The 26,075-nt window shown below is 43.4% G+C and overlaps 1 protein-coding gene across 7 annotated transcripts in view; it reads left to right on the top strand.

Moving 5' to 3' along the window:
• The window catches only part of Spf45 (splicing factor 45), a 207,228-nt gene that overhangs the window by 118,884 nt on the left and 62,269 nt on the right, over nt 1-26,075 (top strand). For all 7 annotated transcript variants that reach the window (XM_068353523.1, XM_068353522.1, XM_068353524.1 and 4 more), the window contains exon 7: nt 9,198-9,319. In XM_068353523.1, coding sequence (XP_068209624.1) covers nt 9,198-9,319 — 122 coding nt within the window. The remainder of the gene's footprint in view (nt 1-9,197; nt 9,320-26,075) is intronic.

The raw sequence follows: 26,075 nt of genomic DNA, 5'->3' as shown, positions 1-26,075 counted from the left end.
CTGATTGAATGCACTTTCTAGATCAAGATCAAAGGATTCATTGACCAGATTTGAAAAATAATTTAACAATCAGGTCATAGCTGGAATAAAACTTATAGATTGTGGAGTAGTATTGATCCTTTTAGTTGAGAAGGCAAGATTTAGAATAAACCATACCTAGTATTACATACTGGATTGTACAGTCTTGGGAGATCTTAATGCAAAGGATGGTCAGGATTATAAAAGTCTCATGCATCATGCACAAAGAACTGAGTGATGATGCCAAAGATTGATATCCACAAATTAGGATGAGAGTTAGCAGCTGAAGACCAGACAGAAAATAATAGAATGAATAAATTTCCACAGGGTAGATTGATCACCAAAAGTCCTAAAAAGATTCTCAACATGCCAATTTTTTGTGCTATGGAAAAATAAACATATGCGATTCTCAAAAGTAAATTTGCAATCAAGGATCATGCAAAATTGTTTCATACAATTAAAGAGACATTATCAATGCAAAGACTAGATGTTGAGGAGCCACTGTTCTTAGCCTCAGGATGGTACCTAACGTCCAAAGGTCCTGAAAGTACCGTTTCAAGCCATATTTTTATTATCATTGGTTTGGTGTAATGGGAACGCTGGTCTAGTAAGGGCCCCAAGTGAGCTAAACCTATAAAATTCAATATAATTGTGAGTTTTTTGGGGGTTCAGCTTCATGCCCCATGATGTGCATCATGTACTCACGGTAGCTATATCTCTATTGAGGTTAGCATCAATGACCGTTGCTGTTACAATGCCAGATAATATCTTTTGAGGTATTCAGCAACCACAGGTTTACATTCTGGAGATGGAATTGATACAAAGAGAGTAGTATTATCTGCATATTCAAAAAAGGATTGATAATCAAGGGATTTCTGTAAAGCATTGGAAAGTGTTAGTATGACAGGACATGCTTCATGGCCTCTGTAAAAGCCAACCTACAAATTAAAGGGAACAGATGATTACTCTTAGTATATCTAGATGTTTTGCCGAAAGACATCCAAAATATTTTGATGATATTGAAGTTATAGAAATTGGTCAGTAATCAGAAAGGCTAGAGCTGCCGCACACACATTTTCCTAATAGAGTGACATTACCAATTCTATAATAAATGTAAAAAGAACCTTTTCCTACTAAATTATGAAAAGTAATACTGTAGACAATTTATAAGCTGATAAATCGACTGTCTATCCAAAAAAGAAAAAATGCCATTTTGGGCTATTGGGCTACACCTCCATAAACATCCAAGTTCATTATAAGATTTTTATTTCTCAGGATCAAAAAGCACTTAACTACACTAGATACATCAGTTTCAGGAAAACAAGAATAAAGAAAATTGAGTCTCATTACTCTGCCTACTGTCAAACAAGCCATAAATGTTACCTTTTCCTTTGTAAAGTGATTGACTGAGCCATCTGGTTTAAACAAAGATGGAACTGTTAAGTGTACACCTAAGAGTGCAGATTTGGGGGTAGCTCCCCATTTACGTTCCTGTGTTGTACCAAAAAGAGCCTCTTTTATGGTGTAATTGTATTGCTTTTCAGTTGAAGCATTAATCCTCTGAGAAATAGCTCTTTGCCAAATATAGTTATTCCAAGTCAAATCTGATCTATTACTTTCCTAAAGATGAGAAGCCCTTTGTTTCTTCAAAAACACACAACTACAATCATCATTGCCGCAGCATGCAGGATAATACCCTAGAGACTGACCATATTACGTATGATCAGTGCCCAAGCCCCCTCTCTACCCAAGCTAAGACCAAGTAGGTCCAGGCAATGGTTGCTGATGACTCGGCAGATAGACTTAGAGGCTCCCCCAAACCCCCCATCCTTAACTCACAAGGATAGTAAGGTTGCAATGACCAAAGAAACTAATGAGTTTGAGCAGGAATCGAACCCCAGTCGGGCAATCACCAAGCAAGGACACTACCGCCTGGCCACCACAAGCCTTGTCAATCAGTAAGAGAAACTGAATTCAACCACTCCCTCTGGTCCCTCTTAACGAGAGAATGCCTTGATGAAGTTATTGGGCTTCAGCACGGCATATCATTCCCGTGCTGAAGGCTTGTGACGGGCAAGAGGGCTCTCGAACTGGGGAATTTCTTTTCCTCAGTTTGACTCTAAATTTCTCTTATTCTTTTTCTATTACCTCTTATTGCTTATTCCTCCTTCATAATTATCAGCTGTCTCCACCCTTGCTGTCAAAACACTCTTACCCATTTCTCTGTCCAGGTTTTTTAGAGAGGACATTGTATCCATGATCTGTTTTTATTTCAAAATTAATTGTGGGAGCTGTGGTGGTCTTGCCAACTGCCCGAAAATGTTTGGACACCTAGGAGTGTCAGTATTCCCATACTGGCACGCGGAACTATCTCGTAGGAAATTTGGCCTTCGGATTCCAGGGGTTGGCGATTTTATAGAGATAGGACTCTCGGCATTCTGTCCGGTTTGCCTGCCACTATGATTAGAGTGGGGATGATTGTATTCTTGAAATGCTCTCAGTCCCATCAAGCGGGTTTGGCATACACTTGAGCCACTCTAATCATAGTGGTACCATCCCTTTGTGGTAGGGTAGGGAGTGGACATTTGGTAAGCAGCTTTCACAGGTGTCATTGGTGGAGAAATTAATTCCAGGAAAGGCTAACGGTGTCTTCTTTGGAATTTCAGACAGTCTTAATTTTTTCTCTCCCTTAAACTTTATTTTTTTCCATTGTTTTTTTTTTTCATTGTTATTATGACCCCTTCCCTCTCCCTGAAAAAATAATTAATGAGTAAACTTAATATTCCCCGTACCCCTGGATCAAATGGCGAACCCCAGACACCGTTGACGACGACTGCTTGTTTAAATAGGGAAAGCTCTGTTGACAACCTCGGCAATAAAAAGGATTCCTCCAACAATACTTCTCTGACCAGTGTTGTTAAAGACAATTTATCGGCACTGGTGGAAAATGATGCGTGTAATAACCGTAATACTTTACTCTCTGGTTCTGGCTCATTACCAGATCCAACAAAAAATCTGAAAATTTTCCACTTAAAAAACATACCAATTGGTTGTAGCTATGACATAATTCATGAAGCCTTCTGTAGATTTGGGGCAATCAAAGAAATTTTAATGGAGCTTAATGGTAGTATGTAAAGGCTTTTGGGAAGCTTGGGTATCATTTTCAAGTTTTGAGATTGCTTTAGAAGCAAATAAAAATTTAGAGAGCATAAAAATTGACAATTGTTTGATTTCTGGGGCTCTGTGATAAAGCACCAAGACACCTAGAGGTATATAAACCAGAAGAATGGACGGAAAAAGAAATATAGCATAGACTTCCAGAAGTAAGAACCCCCAAGCCCCCAACATGGATAATTGCATCTGGGAAGATAGATAATTATAACTATTATAAGATTAGTAAATTTATACAAAAAAAAAGTTGGTTTAATTAAAAGTAAGGATATTAGTAGATACGGTAAGCAATCTGTTTTGATTAATGCAAAATCAGATACTCAAGCTCACATGCTTTGTGGCATGAAGATTGCAGAAATTGATCCTATTAAGGATATTAAACCACATATGAGCTTCAGCTATGGTAAAGGAGTAGTTTGCTATGGTAAAGGAGTAGTTTTTGATAAAGATCTATATGAATTCTCAGAACCAGAAATTCTGGACATGTGCCCTGCTAATGTTTGGAAAGTCAGTAAGATCCCTCAAACAAGCATGGTAGTTTTAACATTTGAAACCCCTGTTATACCAGATCATATAATTATTGAGAATGAAAGAGTACGTGTTCGAGAATATAAACCTAGGCCTTTACAATGCTTTAATTGTTTCAAGTACGGTCACCCTTCCCGGTACTGCAATAATACGAAGATCTGTATTAACTGTTCTTTGTTAGAACATGGCCAATGCAACAGAGATACAACCTGTACAAACTGTAAAGATCATCATAAATCAAATGATAAAAGATGTAGAGAATACAAGAAAGAAGAAGCTGCAATCTTGAAAGCAAATGCTGAACATATAAGTGTAGGTTATGCAAAGCATTTACTCAATCGGCAACTTAATTTTGCTCACGCGGTTAAGATGCCAACAAAAGATTATAATCCACTACCCCTTACTACCACAGGGGGACCAGTGGCAGCACCTGGCCCGTCAGGTGCATCTCCCTTAGTGGTAGTAGCCCAGCCATCTGGGTCAAGTGCTCAGCCTATAAAAGCCAGAGCACAAGCCTCCAAAAAGGTCAATATGGTTTCCAACACACCAAAAGTATTGTCACCGATAGGAGCATCTCCCCTAGAGGTAGTAGCCCAGCCTTCTGGGTTAAGTGCTCGAACTGTTGAAGTTCTAGCACAATCCTCCAAGGAAGCCAATGTGGCTTCCACCACCTTAAATGTATTGTCTCAGGCAGAATCTCTACCTGATTTGATGGAGATTGGAAAACAAGATCTTCCAAAGAGGAAAAGGTCCCCATCATCCTCACCTTCATCTAGGTCAGGTAAGTGCCCTACTGCTCATGATCTTAAGGTTGACTCTTATAAAGATCCTAGAAAGAAAGAAAAGAAGAGTGGTGGCCTAGTAAAGCCTTCCATCTCCAGGCCTTACATGGCTTCATCTGAAAAGTCCCAAAAGACAAATGAGACAAAGAAAAATAATAACAAAAGATAATGTCTATCATCCAGTGGAATTGCAGAGGTCTAAGTACTAGCATTGAGCAAATAAAAACTTTAACCAGGGACTCAGACACGAAGGTAATTTGCCTACAGGAAACCAAGATCAGTGACAAACCATTTAATCCTGGACTCAATTATCATTTTTGTAGATCCCCTCCTTTGCAAGCTGCAAGAGATCAAGGTGGTACAGGTTTTATTGTTCACAGATCTGTAAAATTTGAAACAATCCCACTCAATACACCACTACAGGCATGTGCAGTTAGAACTCATATCGGGGAAAAAATTACTTTATGCTCGCTATATATTGAACCATCCTTAGAACTTTTCCTCTTAGATCATGCTGGTAATCCAAGAAGGCTTAGACTTTCTGACCTCCAAGACTTGATCAATCAGCTTCCTGCCCCTTTTATTTTAATGGTTGATTTTAATGCAAAGCATACTTTATGGGGTGGAAATGTGTGCGATAGATGGGGTAATCTTGTTGAAGAATTAATCGACAACAATGATGTAATACTAATGAATGATGGTTCTCCAACTAGGTATGATGTATTCCACAACTCTACATCAGCCATTGATTTGTCAATCTGTTCCTCATCCATTCGATTGGACTACCTTTGGTTAGTAAATGAACACCTACATGGCAGTGACCATTGGCCAATAATGTTAAATTATGTCCATAATCTTCCTTCTCAGTGTCCACCAAAATGGAAGATAGATGAGGCAGACTGGGCAGCTTATGAAAATTGTTCACACACTGATAAAGAATATGATGAATTTACATCTCCAGTGCATGCCTATCAACATCTTGAAAATATTATTGATGATAATGCTAGCAAGTTTATACCTAAAACATGCGGTTTACCTCATCGCTCTGTAGTTCCTTGGTGGAGTAAAGAATGTGCCAACGCAAGAAAAGTGACCCGAACTTGCTTCAGAAGATACTTGAGGACAAAATATTTAGCAGATAGAATAGCATATCTCAGAGCCTGTGCCAAACAAAAAAGAATTTTTAAAAAAGCAAAGAGAGCATCTTGGAAGAAATATATATCTAATATTAATACCAAAACTCCTTCAAAGGAAATATGGGACAAGATTAGGAAACTTCAAGGTAAATTCGTCCCTAAGCCTCTACCAATATTAAGGGAAAATAATAGATATATATCTGACCCCAAAGATGTAGCAGAGGTTCTTGCTAAGCACTTTGCTCATGTATCAAGTGCTGACAACTATTCCCCAGCATTTCAACAAATTAGAGCATCAACATCTGTTGTTCCTCCTGCTTCTTCAAATACTGAAGCTTTTAACCTGCCTTTTAGTATGGAGGAGATGCAAAATGCTATCTCCAGCTCTTCTTTAACTGCCCCAGATGAGGATGGCATCCGGTATGAAATGATATCACATCTTCCAGTGGATACCAAGGAATTTTTATTAGAAACCTTTAATGGTCTATGGGCTTCCCATACATCTCCTGATTCCTGGCATACTTCAATTGTAATTCCAGGCCACAAGTCTGGTAAAGACCCAGAACTGCCATCTAGTTATAGGCCCATATCCTTGACCAGTTGCATATGCAAACTATTTGAGAGAATGATCAACAACAGACTTGTGTGGTATCTAGAATCAAAAAATCTTTTATCTAACAGACAGTTTGGTTTTAGGAAGAACCGAAGTACTCTAGACCCTTTGGTGATGTTATCAAGGGAAATTTCAAATGCTTTTTCTAACCAAAACCAGGTGGTGGGTGTCTTTTTTTACCTCAAAAAGGCATATGACACCACCTGGAGGGGTGGTATTTTAAAGCAATTGGCCTCGTGGGGTATAGGAGGACATATGTTCTCTTTTATTGAAGAATTTTTATCAAACCGCTCAATTAAAGTGAGAGTAGGGTCAGAACTATCTTCATCCTACATGCAAGAAGAAGGTGTCCCCCAAGGCAGCATATTGAGTGTGACCTTGTTTCCTGTTGCTATTAATAGTCTCATTAGTCACATACCTCCTGGCATACAAGGATCACTATTTGTCGATGACTTTGCAATTTATTGTAGTGGATCATCTGCACTACAAGCATGCCAAAATCTTCAAATTGCAATAAATGCTGCTTCCGCATGGGCAAATTCTCGTGGATTCATGTTTTCTCCTCAGAAGACCAAAGCCATTCGCTTTACTCGTACCCGTAAAAGGGAAGAGATCCCCACCCTTTTCTTAAATGATTGTATTTTGCCATATGAGGATAGTGTCAAGTTTCTTGGAGTCATTTTCGACAAGAAAATGACATTTGGTCCCCATATAAATGACCTATCTATCAGGGTTAAGAAGTCACTGAACATTCTGAAAGTGATATCGCATTTTGATTGGGGTGCTGATAGAACAACTTTGCTTAGAATTTATACATCTTTGTGTCTGAGCAAGTTAGACTATGCATGCCAAATATATGGGTCAGCTACAAAGACTTTACTTGGAAAACTTGATATTGTTCACAATGCTGGGCTTCGCATCTGCACAGGTGCTTACAGAACATCTCCCATTGACAGTCTCTATGTTGATTCTGGCATACCTCCCCTTTCCATTCGCAGAGAGGAGTTGAGTTTGAGGTTTTTAGCTAGGTCCCTTGCTGTGAGAAACAATCCTAACTGTAAATATGTTAGGGCGCCTTTAGATCGGGCTCCTAACAGATCTAGAGTGCCTAAGCCTTTGGAAGTACAGCTGAAAAATGATGCTAGAGAAGTAGGCTTGTTAACAGCACAGATAGCAGAGGTAGGATATCCCAAGTCTCCTCCTTGGTGTAATCCACCTGTTAAAGTATGTTTTACGGCAGGAGGGAAAAATACCTTACCTATTAAGGTAATGAAAAGTGAGTTTTTAAATCGTGCTGCTCAACATCATGGGAAACGTGTTTTTACAGATGGCTCCAAATCGGCTGCAGGAGTTGGAAGTGCAGCTGTGGTGGGGGATATTGTTATTAGAAGGAAACTCCCATCCTCTTGTTCAATTTTTACTGCTGAGCTGTACGCAATAATTCTCGCAGTCCAACATATTTTTAAAAATGGCAACCAAAATAGTTTTTATACAATTTTTACGGATTCCAATAGTGTTTTACTCTCATTAAAACAAATTATGCCAGGCCATCATCTAGTACAAGAGGTGCAGGACTGGTTAGTACTTCTGCAGTCTAGGAAGAGTATCAGTGTTCACTTCTGTTGGGTCCCTGCCCATGTTGGGGTGGATTGGAATGAACAAGTAGATAAGGCAGCAAAGGAAGCTTCAGGGCTAAGTAATCCATCCCCCTTGAGTATTCCTTACAAAGATCTTAAAAGTGAGATTCATCTTTACTGTAAAAATAAGTGGCAAGCTCGATGGTCTGAACTGACCACCAATACAAAATTGAAACAAATCCACCCATTGATGGATAAATGGTCATCTTGTAATTCTACAAGTAGAAGGGATACCATTATTTTAACTAGGCTGCGTATTGGCCATACACATGCAACACACAATTATTTAATGAAGAGTGGGGAAGGGAGACAGGCGCCTCTTTGTAATACCTGTCATGTGACAATGGATGTTGAACATATTTTAGTCGATTGTCCTGTTTTTAATCTTCAGAGGAGGACACATTTACTCCAGGACAAAACTTTAAGAGATATACTGGGGGAAAACTGTAATACCCTGAACTTGAGAAAATTTATACAAAGTATTGGGTTATATTAAGAGCTATAATTGATTTTATTAATTTATTTATTTATTTTACCCTTTTAATCCCTATTTATTTCACATCTAGATTTTATTGTATGAAAGTGTTACGATTTGTATTAAAGGTTAAAATGATACTAAATGGTGTGAGTGTACAGATATGATTGAATGATTTTCGTTATATAGCGCTGAATGGCCTTTGATGCCCCAGTGCTTGGCTTAATGCCTAAATCCTATATTCAATTCAATTCGATTCACTCCCTCTGGTAACCATTAAAATTACTAACAAGCACAAAAGAAGCCATTCTATCATCATCTTGTATTTTAACCAAAGTGGTACAAAGGCAACCAGAAATAGAATTGTCCAAGTCAGGACTCCAATAGATTAAACAGGTAATATTTGTTATGCCTATCACAAACTTATGACTTCATTCTCATGATATTGATATTCAAAGCAGGAATTTCATCACATGTCTAAATGAGTCATTTATAGAAATTTCAGCCATTTCCAACCGTGAAGGCACTGATTCATACCTCATTGAAATTATCAAAAATTATCCATTATAAAATAGTTTCTATACAAGGAAAGTTATCTTTGTTATACCAGTTTTGATACTAACAAGGTGAAAGAGAGCTAAGTCTTTTATTGCATTAAGAAGGTAAAATTTAAGTAAAAAATACTTTCGTAATATTCTTATTTTGCATATCATGATGATTTAAATAGTATCTTGTGGATGTATTTCTCTCACTGACTGTATCTTTAAAAGCTACCCCTACTGCTTATATCATAGTTTAGTTGTTCAAACTATCCTTTTTAATTTGAATTTCTTACAGTTGCAGGTGCAGCCATTGCTCCTCCACCATCACTAGGTACAGAAGAAATGCCAAAAGGTATAAACTTCAGTGGAGTTGGTAGTTCAGTAGCAGCGAAGATTATGGCCAAATATGGTTTCAAGGTATCGTATTACAAAGAGTCATTACTGCTAGATTTATTTACTGTATTGCTTAATAATCTTTGTAATTTTATTCTAAATTTTCCCATTTATATAAGCCTGAATTTTCCGGTGATTGTGTAGAAATCACACAAATTAGAAGATACTATTTGATATGTATTTAATGTTTCCAGTAATAAAATAGTTTTAAAAGGCTACAGAGTCATATTTGATGAAGGATAAGTATAAGTAGAGCCAAGTAAAATTGGAGAAGTTGAACTGTGAAATAGAAAGAGCCAAAATTAAAAAATGGAAAATAACAAATACAATATACCACAGCTTGGGGTAAAATTACTGTATTCCAGAAAGAAATTTAGCTCTATCTGCACTGAGCAGCACGAGGCACACTGGTTGTACTATACTGCTTTATATGATATTTAACATCAGCTGAACCATAACCTGGAGCATAATACATAGTTTAGAATTTCTGAAACCTAGGAAACTTTGCTTGGCTATTTATTTTCATTATTTTACTTATTTTGTATAGTAAAGTAGCTCCCAGTAGTAGTTCAATCAGTATATTTGGGTCTGAAACATAGCAATTTTCAATATTAAACTTACCCGATAATCATGTAGCTGTCAACTCCGTTGCCCGACAGAATTCTATGGAGGGATACGCCAGCTATCACAATAATAGAAGGGGGTGTACTTACCAGCGCCACCTGTGGCCAGGTACTCAAGTACTTCTTGTTGACACCTCCTCAATTATTCCTCTGTCGTGCTTCCGGCAAGACGTTCTGGGATACGCTTATGTTCTTGGAGTATTTTCACGACTTTGGTGAAGTATTTCTCTTTGATTTCGGCTGTCGCTTTACTGGAAACTTCTATATTAGCTTAGTTAGCTTTTGGAATTAATTTGATTAATTATGGTGACGAAGAGAGTATGAACTCTCTTTCACCTTTTAATGGCCGACCCTTCCCTTAGACGGAAGTGTTGGTGTCTAAGAGAGTATAGACTCTCTTTCTTAATTTTGCTTAACAAAAGTTATAGATTTATTTTATATCTCTCCGCCTCTTATAGGCCTCTTCGATTAACTTCCTTTTATTATAAACTTATTAAAATTAATTTTTATATTTGTTTATATTCGACCTTCCTAATAGTAGGCGGTCTTTTCTTGGTACCGAAGTTAATTAACATTGAGCCCGTCATTTTGGTTTTACCTGTTAACATATTATGCTATTTTAATGTCTTTGAAAGAATTTCTTTGATAGTCTCGTACTGTTTTCAAAGTTGAACTAACGTTTTGTTTTGTCTCTGCAGTTGTTGACGTTCAGAACGTTCAACTTGCGCTCTATCGTTACGATAGAGAAAGAATTTTCACGGTTTCACGTTGCAGTAAGAGTAACCGTGTCTAGCGTTTTGTTCATTCTTTCTTAACTTAATGGTTTTAATCCTAATAAAGGAACTTTTCATTTTGGGAAATATTTCAGTTTTTTCCTTTAACAATAATATGTTTTAACGATATATATGATTGGGCTCTTCTCTCAGGTTCTAAGTCAAGAGAGAGAGAGAGAGAGAGAGATAGAGACGGAGGGAGAAAGAGGAGGATAAACGTTTCATTCAAGCGAGTAACGTTGTTATCGTTTTTGCTCTTCTCCCTAGTCTCTTTAGGGGAAGAAGGTAAACGTTTCTAGAGTGATCTAGTGTTTAGTCTCTTTCCAGCCACTGAATTATTTATCTTTCATTAGATTTTTCTGTTACATTGTAATTCTGTTTTCGCAATTACTAACTTTTGAGAAAGGATAGAATTGCGTGTTTCAGGTACAAACCACTTAAAGTTTCGAGTTCAGTGAAATAAGTGCAAACAGAAAATCAAAGTGATAAGTGATTAGCGCAAAGTGTGTCAGTGTTGTGCGTGAGGGTACTTCTGTGCGCGCCAGTCGTCCTCCCAGTCCGGGACCTCTTGCAAGCTCCCAAGCCCAGGGGAGAAGCAATGTCGAAGGGCAGAAGGGTTCAGCAGGCCTTGATCGGCGCACAGAAGTATCCTCGGTGGTTGTGGGCGTGTCTTACCGAGACCGTCACTCCCACCCGCAGACGATTGAGCCCTTATTTTGCTTGTCTGCAGAAGAAATTTAGGGGAGAAAACGCTGGTCTCAGGTCTCAAGACCTCTTAAACGTAAAGTCCAGACCTATGCCAGACGTACGAAGTTAGAGTTCAACAACCCGGATGCAGTCATTGGGTTAGCTCTGACTCTCCTCAGTCATCAGTTGAATGCACTCCGCCTAAGAGGAGTAAGGTTCTGCCACAACAGAGCTCGACTGTTAAGGCTTTACCTCGGCCTACTGTAGTTTCTGCCGACCCCAAGTGGACTCTACTACAGTCCATGCAAGCACAGCTTTCGGACTTGATGCGTGAGTGTCGGGCTGAGAGTGTTGCGCCTCCGCCTCCGCCTACACTCCCTCCGCCTGCGCTCGCTCCGCCTGCGCTCGCTCCGCCTGATCGCAGTACCACCTGCCAGGCGTACGATGTTGAGCCACGTTCTGAGTTTGCTGTTCCCAGTGGTGTTCAGCCTCCGCCTTCCTTAAGGCAACCTTTACAATGGGATCAGGAGGATTATACCTCTCTTCCTCCGCCTCCACTTGCTGCTCCACCAGTGATGCAACACTCGGTTGAGGTACAACAACCTCTCCCGTCCATGAGTCAGTCTCCTCAGCTCTCGCTGCAGCGAGCTCAACCCTCCTCAAGGCAAGCACCTCAACACCTTAGCCTTGCGCCTCAGGAGCCTCAACTTGCGAGATTTTTACTGCGTTCTGCGCAGCCACTACCTTTTCGCTCTCAGCTCACACCGCAGGAACCTCAACTCGTTCCTCAGGAACTTGCTACTGCGCATCCGCCAACCACTCAGCAAGCGCAACCCTTGAGTTCAGCCACTCATGCCAGGAGTCAGCCTCCTCCACCCATGCGCCTACCTTCTGCTACTTCCTTTGATCAGCCTTTGCAGACTGAGCCTCAGGTGTTCCCTCAACAGAGTCTTGAAGAGGAAACCACAACTATTGTTGTTCCAGCTCGTTCTGACTCTGCTGTTCAGCATACCTTACCTCCATTTTCAAACCTTATGATAATGGAGGTTATTTGTATTACTTATAAAAATATATTTGTATTCCTGGCAATATATTTTTAACAATATCGCAAAATATGGCAAAAATATGAATCATGAGTTATGAATGTAAGGTATATATTATGTTGATATTAAAACCCCATGCAAGCATGCATAAAGCACTCTAGCACTGGTCATGGAATTTCTGAGAATGTTAAACGCCATGCACACGCTCTGCTTACCTTACATGCTCTGCTTACAGCATGCTCTGCATACTACATGCTCTGCATACAGCATGCTCTGCATACAGCATGCTCTGCATTCAGCATGCTCTGCATACAACATGCTCTACATACAGCATGCTCTGCATACAGCATGCTCTGCATACAACATGCTCTGCATACAGCATGCTCTGCATACAACATGCTCTGCATACAGCATGCTCTGCATTCAGCATGCTCTGCATACAACATGCTCTGCATACAGCATGCTCTGCATTCAGCATGCTCTACATACAGCATGCTCTGCATACAGCATACTCTGCATACAACATGCTCTGCATACCTTACCGCATGCTTCTCAGTCACACATCTTTGGTTGTTGCCAACTCACTAGACTGTCAAGCAGTTTCATAACGTTGCCTTCTAGTCTGCTGCTTTTGCACCAGTGAACCCTCACTGAGAGAACTTAGCTTTTCTAGGATATGGTCCCTGTAGATGAGAAAGTTCTTTTCTCCCTCCTTCTGATATTCCCTTGAGGACTCTGTCATTTGGAGGGAGCCTTTAGCTGCATAGCCTCCTATGGACTTTTATTTAAGCATAACATGCTTCCAGGGAAGGTAATGGTTCCACTTCAGTCGCTAATCCCGTCTGTTACCACACCTGCTCCCATAGACCTTGAGCTGTGTTGCAAGACATGCAGTCCAACCTTAGTCCTTGTTAGAGGATTTTTTGTTTACGGAGTCAATGTGTCACGGGGAAGACGTTCAACAACCAACAGAAGTGACTTGTTGTGACGCAGTGCGGCAACCTCAGCAACCCGATAAGGAGTTTGTCTGTACGACCCAGACAGTCTAGACAGATTCGGGTTGTCACTGTACTTCCTCGCTTGCCCATGATTGACAGTTCACAGACTGTGCAGCAGTACCATGATCTTGTGTCCGGCTCCGTCAGACGACTGGCTTTTAAGAGCTCCCACAAGTCGTCGCTGTCTGGAGATTTTCAAATGGACTATGGATCTGACCAAGGAACTGGGCCTCCTGGTCAATTTTGAGGAGTCTCAGCTCGTCCCATCCCAGACCATTGTCTCCTTGGGTATGGATCTTCAGAGTCGAGCTTTTCGGACTTTTCCGTCGGCCCCAAGGATCTTCCAAGCCCTAGAATGCATCCAGAGCATGCTGAGAAGGAACCGATGCTCAGTCAGGTAGTGGATGAGTCTAACAGGGACACTTTCATCGCTGGCCCTGTTCATCGTGTTAGGGAGACTCCACCTCCCCCCCCTTCAGTATCATCTAGCTGCTCACTGGATAAAGGACATGACGCTAGAGACGGTCTCAGTTCCTGTTTCCGAAGAGAGGAGGTCTTCTCTCGCGTGGTGTAAGAACAGCTTTCTTCTCAAGGAAGTCTACCTTTGGCTGTTCAGAAACACGACCGCCGTCTCCTCTCGGACGCATCAGACACGGGCTGGGGTGCGACTTTGGACGGACAAGAATGCTCGGGAACATGGAATCAGGAGCAAAGGACACTTCACATCAATTGCAAGGAGTTGTTGGCGGTTATTCTGGCCTTGATAAACTTCAAGTCCCTCCAGCTTAACAAAGTGGTGGAGGTGGACTCTGACAACACCACAGCCCTGGCTTACATCTTCAAGCAGGGAGGGACTCTTTCGTGGAAGTTGTTCTAGATCGCAAGGGACCTACTCATCTGGTCTAAAGATCGAAAGCTAACTGGTAACGAGGTTCATTCAGGGCGATATGAATGTCATGGCAGATCACCTCAGACGGAAGGGTCAGGTCATCCCCACAGAGTGGACCCTTCTCAAGAATGTTTGCAGCAGACTTTGGGCCCTGTGGGGTCAGCCAACCATAGATCTGTTCACTACCTCGATAACCTAGAGACTCCTGTTGTATTGTTCTCCGATTCCAGACCCAGCAGCAGTTCACGTGGATGCTTTTCTGCTGGATTGGTTCCATCTCGACCTGTATGCATTCCCGCCGTTCAAGATTGTCAACAGGGTACTTCAGAAGTTCTCCTCTCACAAAGGGACATGGCTGACGTTGGTTGGCTCCGCTCTGGCCCGCGAGAGAATGGTTCTTAGAGGTACTGCAATGGCTGGTCGACATTCCCAGGACTCTTCCTCTAGGAGTGAACCTTCTAAGTCTACCTCACGTAAAGAAGGTACACCCAATCCTCCACGCTCTTCGTCTGACTGCCTTCAGACTTTCGAAAGACTCTCAAGAGCTAGGGGCTTTTCGAAGGAGGCAGCCAGAGCGATTGCCAAAGCAAGGAGAACATCCACTCTCAGAATCTATCAGTCTATAGGGGAAGTCTTCCGTAGCTGGTACAAGACCAATGCAGTTTCCTCAACCAGTACCACTGTAACCCAGATTGCTGACTTCCTGTTATATCTAAGGAAAGTAAGATCCCTTTCAGCTCCTACGATCAAGGGTTACAGAAGTATGTTGGCAGCGGTTTTCCGCCACAGAGGCTTGGATCTTTCCACCAACAAAGATCTACAGGACCTCCCTAGGTCTTTTGAGACCTCAAAGGAACGTCGGTTGTCCACTCCAGGCTGGAATCTAGACGTGGTCCTAAGGTTCCTTATGTCATCAAGATTTGAACCTCTCCAATCAGCCTCTTTTTAGGACCTCACATTAAAAACTCTTTTCCTCGTGTGCTTGACAACAGCTAAAAGAGTAAGTGAGATCCACGCCTTCAGCAGGATCATTGTTTTCACATCTGAAACGGCTACATGTTCCTTGCAGCTCGGTTTTTGCTAAACGAGCTTCCTTCACGTCCTTGGCCTAAGTCGTTCGAGATCCCAAGCCTGTCCAACTTGGTGGGGAATGATCTGAAGAGAGTACTTTGCCCAGTTAGAGCTCTTAGGTACTATCTAAAAAGGTCTTAACCTTTACAAGGACAATCAGAAGCCTTATAGTGTGCTATCAAGAAACCTTCTTTTCCAAGTTCTAAGAACTCAGTTTCTTACTATTCAGGCTTCTGATTAGAGAAACACATTCTCATCTGAAGGAAGAAGACCTTGCTTTGCTGAAGGTAAGGACACATGAAGTGGGAGCTGTGGCTACTTCAGTGGCCTTCAAACAGAGCCATTCTCTGCAGAGTGTTATGGATGCAACCTATTGGAGAAGCAAGTCAGTGTTCGCATCATTCTATCTCAAAGATGTCCAGTCTCTTTACGAGTACTGCTACACCCTGGGACCATTCGTAGCAACGAATGTAGTAGTAGGCGAGGGCTCAGCCACTACATTCCCATAATCCCATAACCTTTTAACCTTTCTCTTGAATACTTTTTATGGGTTGTACGGTCGGCTAAGAAGCCTTCCACATCCTTGTTGATTTGGCGGGTGGTCAATTCTTTCTTGAGAAGCGCCGAGGTTAAAGGTTGTGATGAGGTCCTTTAGTATGGGTTGCAGCCCTGTATACTTTAGCACCTTTGAGTTGATTCAGCCTCCCAAGAGGAACGCTGCGCTCAGTAAGGAAGACGATCTTATTAAAGGCAGAGTAACGGTTCAAGTCGACTTCCTTACCAAGTACTTATTATTTCATTGTTATTGTGGATAACTGATTATATGAAATACGGGATACTTAGCTATCCTTTAATCTTGTACACTGGTTTTCACCCACCCCCCTGGGTGTGAATCAGCTACATGATTATCGGGTAAGTTTAATATTGAAAAATGTTATTTTTATTAGTAAAATAAATTTTTGAATATACTTACCCGATAATCATGATTTAATCGACCCTCCCTTCCTCCCCATAGAGAACCAGTGGACCGAGGAATAATTGAGGAGGTGTCAACAAGAAGTACTTGAGTACCTGGCCACAGGTGGCGCTGGTAAGTACACCCCCTTCTAGTATTGTGATAGCTGGCGTATCCCTCCATAGAATTCTGTCGGGCAACGGAGTTGACAGCTACATGATTATCGGGTAAGTATATTCAAAAATTTATTTTACTAATAAAAATAACATAATTCCATTTCCTTGACTGCATATTTGAACATAGAAAAATTCCATTTCATTGACATGCATATTTGATACTTTACAGCCAATATATTATTCAATGCACTGTAGTGCTATGCTAAATTATTTTAATTATTTCACATTACTTAGCATGATGCTACAAAGGAATAGGAGGAGTATTTGATTATGCAACTATATTGATTTTCCATTTCTAATTTATTTTTCGGGTAGATACCAAGTCTCAAGAAGTAATATATTGGTAAAGAATTAAATTTCTCATCCTATTAAATAACAGCATTGTCAAATGCTCATTCCAACAGGGACAGTTTATTCTGTTTAAGATTTTAGCATGGTCACTTTTTCTCATTTTCAAAAAGGAATTGTTCCATCACTAAATACAAACTTTGCTATTCATAGGGGTATTACTTTCGGCGAAGCTGAAAGGCGAGCCATTAGATTCTGAGCGTGGGTTAACCGACCACCCACTAGTTAGCGGGGAGATGGGGGTTAGTTAGTAACTGCCCCTCTCACTCGCACATCTGGGCTGTGAGCCTCGCTCTGCTTTTGGCTCTGGTGGAGATCGGACGTTACCACTCTTCTCCCTCACCGATTATTGACTTGCCATTAGTAATCTTTATTTTTGCTTTGTCTTTGCAGTGTGTTTGCCTCTTCTTGACCATTGGTATGCAGATTGACCTGCTCAGGACTTGGGGGCTTCTCAGGACTTTTATGTCCTCTGTGGATACTGATCGGCACAAGTTATATTCCGTTTGTAGAGGGTAACGGTGCGAAAGAGATATAACCTGCCCTGAATGCTGGTAGTGGTCTGCCTCACAATGGGAAAGTTTTGGGCACCGATGGCAGAAGAAGGCTAAGAGGGATTCTTTGCCTTTGGGGTCTTCCTCGAAGTCGGAGAAATCCAAGGCTGCTTCTTCCACCCCCCGACCTTCCTCCAAAGCTCCTGTTTGGCTGGTTTCCTCTGGGGAACCGTTGAATAGTAGCGCACGCCAATTAACACCAGGACAACCTCAGTCCTTGAGAGAGAGCACTGCTTCCCCTTGTGAAGCGGCCTGCCTCTCCTCCAGGGTAGTCCTTATTCTTTTCTGATGTTTTTCAGGTGTGGCCATCCCTGGGTTTGTCCAGCCCCCTTCAAAGAAGCGCTGTTCCAGCTCCTTCAGCCGGGTGCTGAGAGGCAACGTTCTTTCTCCTCGGAGGTGGATCCGTTGGTCTTGCTTAGTGTGAACCTTCGCGACCCTGAGGAGTCGACTGCGGTCCCGCCTGTCAATTCCAGCCCTACCTCTTCCGCTGCTGCTGCCACCGTTGCCGAAGACTACGCTTCCCCCCTCACCAATATTCCTTCGGGGGTGGAGCAAAGTCCGAGGCAAGTCTCTTCTGCGGGTGGTCACCTCTTGCTCGGTAGGGAGAACCCCCATAGAGTCACCTCTTTGGTGGCTTGCCAGAGACCATCCTTCTCGGCAGCCCTCCCCTGTGGAGGCTCGTCCTCGCCAGCGACGAACTCGTAGAGTTTGTGGCTCTCCTCATCGCCTCAGACGCTCTCCTTCGCCTCTAGCAAAGAGACTTCTGATTGGCTCGTCACCATCTACTGCTGAATGATCCCCTTCGGAGGCTCGTCAAGGACCTCGCCGTTCGCCCACTCCTCAGCACTCGCCTTCACCTAGAGATCGTCACTTTCGCCATTTACCCGCTGGTTCCCAACCCTCGCCTGTGTCACTGGACTCTCCTCGGACTCGCCGTTCGCCAGTCCAACACTCTTCGCCGACCACTCGTCAACAAACTGCTGTTCGTAGCTCACCATCGCCCATCGAAGCTCCTGATTCCCAACTTGCTCGTCGAGTTCCTGTAACTCGCAAGGCGCCGACTGTTCACAGTCCCCCAGCTCCTCGTCACTCGCCCGCTCATCAATGAACAGCCGTTCTCCGTTCGCCAGCGATTCGTCATTCCCCAACGGTTTGCCATTCACAGATGGTTCACTATTCGCCAATAATTCACCGTTCACTGACTGTTCATCATTCTCTCGCCGTCTGCCAGCTCACCATCAGCCTTCAACTGCTCATCAGTCCCTGTCAACTCATCGTTCACCAGTGACTCGCCGATCTCCTAAGAGATCAAATGTTAAACGACAGTCTTCCAGCCATCAGTCTCTCGCTGCTCACTATTCGCTAGCTTGCCGATCCCCTAAACGATTGGAAGGCGACCTGCATTCACCGACTGCTTGTCACTTGCCGACACCTCTGCGCTCTCCAAGCAATCGCCAGTCATCAGCAGCTCATCAAGTGTTAACCTCTCGTCACTATCCTGTGACTCTCAGGCGTTTGCCAGATCCTCAGAGTTTGCCTGAACATCGTCGTCACCGTTCTAAATAACGCTGTCATTCACAGAAGAAGTGACCAACACCTAAGCCTTCTCCTTCATGAGCCTGTAGGCGCTCTCTGGGCCGTTGGCATTCGCCTTCTCGCCATTAGCCCTCTCCTCGCTCTCCTTCTCGCAAGCGCAGACCATCGCATTCTAGAAGAACAGGACGTCCCCCAACGGTGTCCTCTTTGGGAAGGCCCAACTTTCAAGGCGCCTAAGGAACTGGCAACTTGCCCAGTCCCTTTCCCCCCCTTATGGAGGAACCTTTGAAGGTGCAGTCTCCTGCCAGGTTTTTATCTGTCTCGGGTAATGCTCCTTTTCAGAGACCCTCAGCATAGATCTTCTTAGGGGATCTTTCAGCCAGCGCCGTCATGGGTCAGGAACCGTGGTTTTGCACTTTCTAAATTTCATTAATTTCATCTTCACTGCCACTTCTCTTTTTTTTTTTTTTCTTCACCTTGGTTTACTAATGGCCTCTTGAAAAATAATGATCCATGAAGCTTGTTTTTGCTTACTTTTTAAAATGTTCTCAAAATTATTCAGGCAAATGCCATTAAACTGCGCAAGTAAATGACTTGTGTGAACCTTTTGGGAGAGTTTCTTTTCTATGAAATCTGCCAATTTATGATACCATGAGAGTATCTAAATTTCTGCCATTGTTGTAGTCTTCATCCTCCTCCTCCTCCTCCTCCTCCTCCTCCTCCTCCTCCTCCTCCTCACTGCCAGTGAACTGTTCCTGAATTACATTCAGTTGTATGGCCTCTTAACTCTTAGGTCATCTGTTGTAAGCTCCTTTTCGTGCTTTTCGAGAAGCTCATTAGTGTTGTCTCTATCGACAACCAGCTCCATGGATGTCCCGAGTGAAACTATTTCCTCAACCTCAAGTTGCAGAACCGGTTCAGGATTGCCAACGGTTTTGGCTTCGCCTTCAGCTAGGCTTGTGTTGAATCCCTCAAAATCTCGTTCAGAGACGGCACAAGGACTCTGCTTCTACCATGTAGAGTTCAAAGTGCACCTTGAAACCTCCTGCCAAGCTTGATCGATGAGTTTGAGTCATATCACAATATCGAAATGCTCCTTCCAAAATTTACGGAGGGTAAGATTTGTTCTGTCAGTGATTTTGAAACTCATCTTGAAGATGAAACTTCTCTTGAAGAGATGTTTTGTATAGAGCTTCTTGAAATTCAAATTTACTTGCTTGTCCATGAGCTGGTGGAGAGGGGTGGTGTTAGGTGGTAGGTAGAGAACCTTGATAAAGGAATATTCTAGGAGGGTGAGCAGGAGCATTGTCCAACACCAGCAGACATTTCAGAGGGAGGTGGTTCTCTTCCAGATATTTTATATGTAGACCGAAACAGGATTACCCACTCTACGAAAAACTGTCTGGTTACTCAGGCTTTCGCATTAGCCCTCCACATTACCAGAAGCTTCTCCTTTAGCATTTTGCGGGACGAAGGCTCAAGGACTCTCCAAAGGATACACCAGTACGGTTCAACCTTACAATCCACACTGGTATTGGCATAAAGTACAAGGGTAAGCCTGGGCAGCTTCTCTTCCACTGGGATATAGGTCCGACAAGGCATTTTTTTCCAAAGGAGCCCAGTTTTGTCATAGAGACTTGCTGGGGAATGTAGCCTTCCTGGAGAGTCACCTCATAGACTTTCTTAACAAAGGCCTCAACCACTTTTGTGCCCAAGCTGGCAGCCTACTCATGCCGCCCACCGAATGAATGCCAGTCCGTCTCCTGAATTTTTAAAACCACTCGCATGAAGCCTCTAACTCTGGGGGTGCCTGTTGCGATGTCCTTTCTCCTTCATTGTCTTCGGCCTGAGCATGCACGAGATCACCGAAAATGGTGCTGGCCTTGTAGCAGATTACCGTTTCGGTGATCGTGTCTCCAGCGATTCAAGTCTATCTCATCATGGACGTGGTTCCTCTTACTTGAAAAGACAGTCATGTTCTCAGAAGGTGTTGCTTCTTTGATGTCTTCCTAATGCTTAAGGATGATGCCTATCATCGACGGATTTTGCGTCATAGTGTACTCCTTAGCGATAACAATCAACCACATGCCACCCTCATATAGTACAGTAGATTATCCTTAGCTTTATCTTCATAGAAAACATTCTTTTCTTCTTTCCTTGAACATCAGCAACTTTCTTGGGACCCATGGCTATAGAATTACCGGTTGGATAAAGCAACACAAAAACTATATTTGAAATCAAAATCACCAATGCGAATTCAATCTGAACAATAGCAAATGCTAAAACGAAATGGTCAAGGTACGCTGGTAGATGTATGATGGAAAAGATACAGACCAATAGGAGAGCAGGATCTTATGTCTGTAACTAGCATGAGGGTTGGGAATTAACCAATGGGAGAGCATGACAATGGTGGCAAGTTTAAAGTGTGTGTGGACGCCCTTACCTTTTCAAAAGACGCACCATGATTTGATGACGTGATGCAGGCGGTCTCCAGACAAACCCACAATACTCCAGCGGTACCCTACACTGGGTACACCAACAATCCCTTTGGAGGTTTCAAAGTCTTCTGGGAGGAGTAGTCCTTCAGCTGACTCTAGTCGCAGTAGCGCTGCTGTTAAGCAGATTCCTCCTCCAACGGCTCCTCACCTTCCTTCCCTTAGCAATTATCTAGGTACCTAGAGTACCTTAGTACGAAAGCCTCTAACACCCGCCAGGATCCTGAGTGAGAAAAGCCTTGGCATAATTGTGATCAAGTCACAGAAGAGGAAACGAGGTCACCAGGCATCTACTCCCCCCCCCCCCCACCAGGGGACCCTCACCATTCCAGAACCAGCAGATGCTCGAGATTTCTGAGAATGGTCTCGTTTACAGAGGAGTATCGGTTATTGTCAATTTATCGGTTATTGTCGATTGAGTGGTATTGGCACGAACTTCCCACTCCACCCACGGAGATTCCAGTTCCTCCTCCCATACCTTCCGAGGATGTTCAGTACATGGAACTTATGAGGAAGGAGACTTCTTCTCTTCTCGCGGACCTTACCATCCAGCGTGAGAGAGGATAGTTACAAAGACCGTTCCGAAGAACTGGCACTCGACATCTGAGCAGCCAGATTCGAGGTTCTTTAGGATCCCAGGTCTGTCTCTGTAAGACCAGAGCATAGCAGCCTCCCTCTGATGTCGCAGATCTCTGCCGGTAGATTAGTTGACGACCTTGACCCACCCAGGCTCCTATGGTGAGAGCTCGAGGGTGAAAGACCCATTTGATTATGGTTCTGAGCATTTTAATGGAATGCTATCTGCATCCGCCAGCCTAAATATTTCTTCCTTAGAGCAGAAAGACTCGGACCACGTTTTTCTCTAGTTGCTGTCTTGCATCCGTAAGATCAACTCCTTAGGAGAACCAGATCAGGTTCCCGCTGAGGGAGAGGATACGGGCCTGAACCTCTTCCATGATATCCCCCTTGCCCACCATGACTAAGGTAGCCTTGCCTTGGTCTAGAGGTGTTAAGGGTGCCAAGAAGAGGGCTTATGGACCATTGGCAGGAGTTTGTCCCTCAGGTCAGTGAACTCATCTTTTTTGCTTCCTCTGCTGTACATAAGATATAGGAAGTACAATATGATGAGATTGTAGATGATGATCTGTCACCCCTTCCATTGGACCCAACAATTCTGACCTTGACCTAGAATATTCCTTGGGATAAGCTGGCTTCTTTTTTCTGTGGTTTTCACTGTGGCGGATGCCACAAACATGGAGCTTCTCTTCCACTGGGATATAGGTCCGACAAGGCATTTTTTTCCAAAGGAGCCCAGTTTTGTCATAGAGACTTGCTGGGGAATGTAGCCTTCCTGGAGAGTCACCTCATAGACTTTCTTAACAAAGGCCTCAACCACTTTTGTGCCCAAGCTGGCAGCCTACTCATGCCGCCCACCGAATGAATGCCAGTCCGTCTCCTGAATTTTTAAAACCACTCGCATGAAGCCTCTAACTCTGGGGGTGCCTGTTGCGATGTCCTTTCTCCTTCATTGTCTTCGGCCTGAGCATGCACGAGATCACCGAAAATGGTGCTGGCCTTGTAGCAGATTACCGTTTCGGTGATCGTGTCTCCAGCGATTCAAGTCTATCTCATCATGGACGTGGTTCCTCTTACTTGAAAAGACAGTCATGTTCTCAGAAGGTGTTGCTTCTTTGATGTCTTCCTAATGCTTAAGGATGATGCCTATCATCGACGGATTTTGCGTCATAGTGTACTCCTTAGCGATAACAATCAACCACATGCCACCCTCATATAGTACAGTAGATTATCCTTAGCTTTATCTTCATAGAAAATATTCTTTTCTTCTTTCCTTGAACATCAGCAACTTTCTTGGGACCCATGGCTATAGAATTACCGGTTGGATAAAGCAACACAAAAACTATATTTGAAATCAAAATCACCAATGCGAATTCAATCTGAACAATAGCAAATGCTAAAACGAAATGGTCAAGGTACGCTGGTAGATGTATGATGGAAAAGATACAGACCAATAGGAGAGCAGGATCTTATGTCTGTAACTAGCATGAGGGTTGGGAATTAACCAATGGGAGAGCATGACAATGGTGGCAAGTTTAAAGTGTGTGTGGACGCCCTTACCTTTTCAAAAGACGCACCATGATTTGATGACATGATGCAGGCGGTCTCCAGACAAACCCACAATACTCCAGCGGTACCCTACACTGGGTACACCAACAATCCCTTTGGAGGTTTCAAAGTCTTCTGGGAGGAGTAGTCCTTCAGCTGACTCTAGTCGCAGTAGCGCTGCTGTTAAGCAGATTCCTCCTCCAACGGCTCCTCACCTTCCTTCCCTTAGCAATTATCTAGGTACCTAGAGTACCTTAGTACGAAAGCCTCTAACACCCGCCAGGATCCTGAGTGAGAAAAGCCTTGGCATAATTGTGATCAAGTCACAGAAGAGGAAACGAGGTCACCAGGCATCTACTCCCCCCCCCCCCCACCAGGGGACCCTCACCATTCCAGAACCAGCAGATGCTCGAGATTTCTGAGAATGGTCTCGTTTACAGAGAAGTATCGGTTATTGTCAATTTATCGGTTATTGTCGATTGAGTGGTATTGGCACGAACTTCCCACTCCACCCACGGAGATTCCAGTTCCTCCTCCCATACCTTCCGAGGATGTTCAGTACATGGAACTTATGAGGAAGGAGACTTCTTCTCTTCTCGCGGACCTTACCATCCAGCGTGAGAGAGGAAAGTTACAAAGACCGTTCCGAAGAACTGGCACTCGACATCTGAGCAGCCAGATTCGAGGTTCTTTAGGATCCCAGGTCTGTCTCTGTAAGACCAGAGCATAGCAGCCTCCCTCTGATGTCGCAGATCTCTGCCGGTAGATTAGTTGACGACCTTGACCCACCCAGGCTCCTATGGTGAGAGCTCGAGGGTGAAAGACCCATTTGATTATGGTTCTGAGCATTTTAATGGAATGCTATCTGCATCCGCCAGCCTAAGTATTTCTTCCTTAGAGCAGAAAGACTCGGACCACGTTTTTCTCTAGTTGCTGTCTTGCATCCGTAAGATCAACTCCTTAGGAGAACCAGATCAGGTTCCCGCTGAGGGAGAGGATACGGGCCTGAACCTCTTCCATGATATCCCCCTTGCCCACCATGACTAAGGTAGCCTTGCCTTGGTCTAGAGGTGTTAAGGGTGCCAAGAAGAGGGCTTATGGACCATTGGCAGGAGTTTGTCCCTCAGGTCAGTGAACTCATCTTTTTTGCTTCCTCTGCTGTACATAAGATATAGGAAGTACAATATGATGAGATTGTAGATGATGATCTGTCACCCCTTCCATTGGACCCAACAATTCTGACCTTGACCTAGAATATTCCTTGGGATAAGCTGGCTTCTTTTTTCTGTGGTTTTCACTGTGGCGGATGCCACAAACATGGAGCTGGTCGCAAAGTGCTCTTTGCTAGCCGCTTCATGGTTGGACTAGTGGTTGGGATCAGTGTGATACCTCATACGGAAAGAAGACTTTTCCACCAACCAGAAGGAGCCAATGTCTACTTTCCTTCTCTCAGGTGCCAGGACAGTGGAATTCCATACCCACAGTGTTCTCAACCAATGGGTCAACTGGGTTTTGAAAAGGCGGGATGTCGTAATCTCAATATTCCAGAAGCAGGTACCTAGGAGGGAAGCTATAAATTTTCGCAACTCATTGATGATTGGTCCCTCCCTCTTCAACGTGGAGGACATCAAGGCAGTTGCCAAGAGATAGAGAATGGCAAGCCAAGACTCCCTCCTCTATCGGGCAATGACTTATTGTCCTTAATTTTCGGTACCACCGCTGCAGTGATCATCACCGATGAAATGCCAATAGGCATAGAAAGGGGTCTCCAAAGCAGGTGGCTTCCAAGAAGCATGGGCCCAAACAGCCCTCTCAGGCTAAAGGTTCCAAGGGTAGAAGAACGAGAGGTGGAAGGCATGGCCGATTCCGCTAAGGGGTGCCATAGCTCCTGCCAGTCCACCTGTGGGAGGATGCCTAAAGAGCAGGTGACAGAGGTTGGTCGGTATCCGTCTTCCGAGCAGGATACCACTTCCCATTCACACACATTCTCCCTCATCTAACCCTACGTCCAGTGATGCAGAGTTCTTATGCGAAGAGACCCGCAAAGGAACATGCCCTTTAGGCCGAAGTCCAGACCATGTTGGAGAAGGAGGCTCTTGAAAAGGTTCTAAACAGGTCTCCAGGATTTTACAATCGACTCTATCCTTTTAAGAAAGTGTCTGGAGGCTGGAGACCAGACATAGATCTCTGAGCCTGGAACGAATTTGTCCAAGATGGAGACAGTTCAAATGGGGTTGTTGTGGCCTGATTGTTAATGTCTCTGGCTGGTGATCACCAGTCGGGGGTTCGAGTCCCGCTCAGTCTCGTTAGTGTTATTAGTGTCAGCAACCTTACCATCCTTAGGAGGTAAGGTTGTGGGGTCTGGGGGAGCCTATAGGTCTATCTGTTGAGTTATCAGCACCCATTGCCTGGCCCTTCCTGGTCCTAGTTTGGATGGAGAGGGCGCTTGGGCACGGATCATATGATACATGGTCAGTATCTAGGGCATTGTTGTGCTTGACAGGGCAA

Source organism: Palaemon carinicauda, chromosome 30 (assembly GCF_036898095.1).
Source record: "Palaemon carinicauda isolate YSFRI2023 chromosome 30, ASM3689809v2, whole genome shotgun sequence".
NCBI lineage: Eukaryota > Metazoa > Arthropoda > Malacostraca > Decapoda > Palaemonidae > Palaemon > Palaemon carinicauda.
This window is presented reverse-complemented; position numbering and strand designations above follow the sequence as displayed.